At 40.7% G+C, this 3,173-nt stretch overlaps 1 protein-coding gene across 1 annotated transcript; it reads left to right on the forward strand.

Annotated features, from left to right (window-relative positions):
* Positions 1-327: 327 nt before the first annotated feature.
* On the forward strand, positions 328-1,917 carry LOC110911289 (UDP-glycosyltransferase 89A2-like). Its single transcript, XM_022155892.2, has one exon. It carries the CDS (start codon positions 399-401, stop codon positions 1,755-1,757), a length of 1,359 nt encoding a protein of 452 aa, XP_022011584.1. The 5' UTR covers positions 328-398; the 3' UTR covers positions 1,758-1,917.
* Positions 1,918-3,173: the final 1,256 nt, after the last annotated feature.

Consider the following 3,173-nt stretch of genomic DNA (forward strand, 5'->3'; position numbering starts at 1 on the left):
ACTTTTTCTCTCTCCTTTTCAATTAAATAATATTATCATTACATTTTTCTCTCTCCTTCACTCACAACCACTTTCAATATATATTAAAAAAATTATAGTGCGTGAACAGTGTCTCCTCAAATATACAGATAAACAGTAACATTTTCTTTCTCCTCCACACACAATCACCTTTTATACCCTTTATAATATAAAAACTCTCCTTACATATTTTAATGGATAGAATGTGAATGCTCTAACACCCTTATAAAGTTAAAGCTCATCAGACATTATTTGTACCATTGAAAAAAATAATAATTAAAATAGTCAGAGATGTTTTTACATTTATTCCAACCATAAAATATCTTCTTGTCCCACCTCCTTCTCTTTAGTCACAACACACCAGATTCTCCAGTAGAACCATGGGTTCACACATACTAGTGTTCCCATTTCCTGCTCAAGGTCATATGCTCCCTCTCCTAGACCTAACCCACCACTTAGCCACCAACGGTCTAACCATAACCATCTTGGTCACACCCAAAAACCTCCCCATCTTGAGCCCACTTCTCTCTTCTTCACCCAACATCCAACCCTTGGTCCTCCCCTTCCCACCCCACCCCACCCTTCCCCCTGGTGTAGAAAATGTTAAAGATATCGGTAACCATGGAAACCTCCCCATCGTTAATTCACTGGCCAGATTAGAAGATCCACTCATCCAGTGGTTTAACGCCCATCTTAACCCGCCTGTTGCTATGGTCTCTGACTTCTTCCTCGGCTGGTCCCAACACTTAGCAGACCAGCTGGGGATCCCCAGGATTTGTTTCTTCTCATCCGGTGCGTTCTTAACTTCGGTTCTTGATTACTGCTGTCGGAATATCTCGTTGGTTCGATCACAGGACATGACAGTTTTTCATGAATTGCCGAATTCGCCTAGTTTTGCATGGGAACATCTTCCCACATTGATTCGGGCCGGTAAGGAATCCGACCCGGAATGGAAGTCGGTTGTCGATGGTCATATCGCGAATGAGTCGAGTTGGGGATGGGTTGTGAATACCTTTGATGCATTGGAGGGGGAGTACATGGAGTTTTTGAAGAAGTTTTTGGGTCACGGGCGGGTTTTTGGAGTCGGGCCGGTTAATTTGCTTGGCGGGTCGGATCCTATGACACGTGGACAGTCAGTTTCGGGTTCGGATTTTGATGTGGTTGGATGGCTTGATGGGAAAGGTGATGGGAGTGTGGTGTATGTGTGTTTTGGGAGTCAAAAGTTTCTTACAAGTGACCAATTGGAGGCTTTGGTAATTGGGCTTGAAGATAGTGGGGTTTGTTATGTTCTGGTGGTGAAACCGGAACAAGGTGGTTTGGTTCGGGCCGGGTCGGGTAGAGGAGTTGTGATAAAGGGTTGGGCTCCACAAGTGGCGATACTGAGTCATCGGGCTGTGGGTGGGTTTGTGAGTCATTGTGGGTGGAACTCGGTTTTGGAAGCGATTTTAGCTGGAGTGATGATACTGGCCTGGCCTATGGAGGCGGACCAGTATGTTAATGCTAGGTTGTTGGTTGAGGACCATGGCGTAGCTGTGCGGGTTTGTGAAGGCCCGAATACTGTGCCTGACTCGGCCCAGTTGGCTCACATGATTGCGGAGTCAATGAGTGGGGAAAAGGTTGAGAAGTTAAAAGCAAAAGAAATGAAAAACAAGGCGATTGAAGCAGTAAAAGAAGGTGGAAGTTCATCACTGGATTTGGAGAGGCTGGTTAAGGAGTTGTCAAGTTTCAGCCAGAAGTGAAAAGATAGGAAGTGGCAAATAAGAAAGTATAGGGGCCATATTGTCATTTTTAATAAGTTTAGAAGGTTCATGTTTCCTGTTGTAAGTTGTTACATATCCTCCAAGTTCAGATGTCTATTAGTAACTTCATAATATTACTAATTTATGAGTTAATAAAAAATTGTTCTTTTTTATTACAAAAATAATATCTATATCACTTCCTATGGAACTCTTTTTCTTTTGTTTTAACTCTAAAGTTAGCTTTGTTAAGCGGACTAGTGTGTTTAATACTAGGGATGAGATTTGTACGGGTAATGGATTGAACCGTTGCCGAATTATATATTAGGGTGAAGGGGGTGCTCACCTAATAGGTGAGTCCCCTCTCTTACGCCCAACCAATCCCCGTGCGCCACGTCAAGTCCCCTCTTAAACTCCCCTAACACCCCAATTTGATGGCGCCACTCCCCTCTTAGGTGAATTGGTTTTTTTTTTTTTAAAAAAAAAAAAAAAAAAAAGGAAATCATTGATTGGACAAGCCCCTTCTCTCTCCTCCCTCTCTCTTCGGTGAGCCACCACCGTTCCTCTCTCCTCTCTCTACTCACCGCGTCGATGGCAGCCCCCCCCTAGTCGGTGAAGGGGGTCCCCGAATTCACTCACCGACTGCACCCCGTGCAGCCTTAGCTAAATATCTATACCAAGTGTCATACCGGTTATGGTATGTCGGTACTCCACCGAACAATACTGAAATGGAAATTGTTGAAAAAAAAATAATGTTATTGTTCGTGTTCGGTCGATACCGGTATGGTACGGTACCCGAAATCAGCCCAAAAATCCCATCCTAGTTACACTAGGGGTGATTTTGAACATTTCATCTCTTTTTATTCATTGAACCTCTTCACATTGTTCTTGAATTCTTGAGTTGAAAAAAAAAATCTAGTTAGTAAACGAAATTGATTAAGCTTCTAGATCAAAACAAAGACAAGCATTAAGAGGGCATTTTGGTCATTATGACCTGTTTATTTTTTCTTTCTTGTTAATAAAAGAAAATCGTGGTCTTATAAAAAAGAGTTATATAAAAGTGGAGACGTTTTTATGGTTGAAGTGTAGGTCAAAGTTTAAGAATCTAGTATGGGAAAGGTGTGTGGATTTTAATATAAGAGATGTAATAATGTAAAGGTAGTAATGGGGGTCGGGAGACGTTTATTTTCGCTTTTATTTTTTGTATTGTAACTTTGGGTTTTACAGCATATGCTGGCCCTATTCTATAATCATAGAATTTTACCGTTCAAAAAAAATAAATAAAATAAAAAAGAGTTAACTTTGGTGAATGTATTAAAGAAAACCTTTTTCAAAAAAAAAAATGTATTAAAGAAAACCAATTAATTTCATCATTTATATTGGTAAATGTAATATGGTCAATGTATTAAAGAAAACCAA

Source organism: Helianthus annuus, chromosome 15 (assembly GCF_002127325.2).
Source record: "Helianthus annuus cultivar XRQ/B chromosome 15, HanXRQr2.0-SUNRISE, whole genome shotgun sequence".
NCBI lineage: Eukaryota > Viridiplantae > Streptophyta > Magnoliopsida > Asterales > Asteraceae > Helianthus > Helianthus annuus.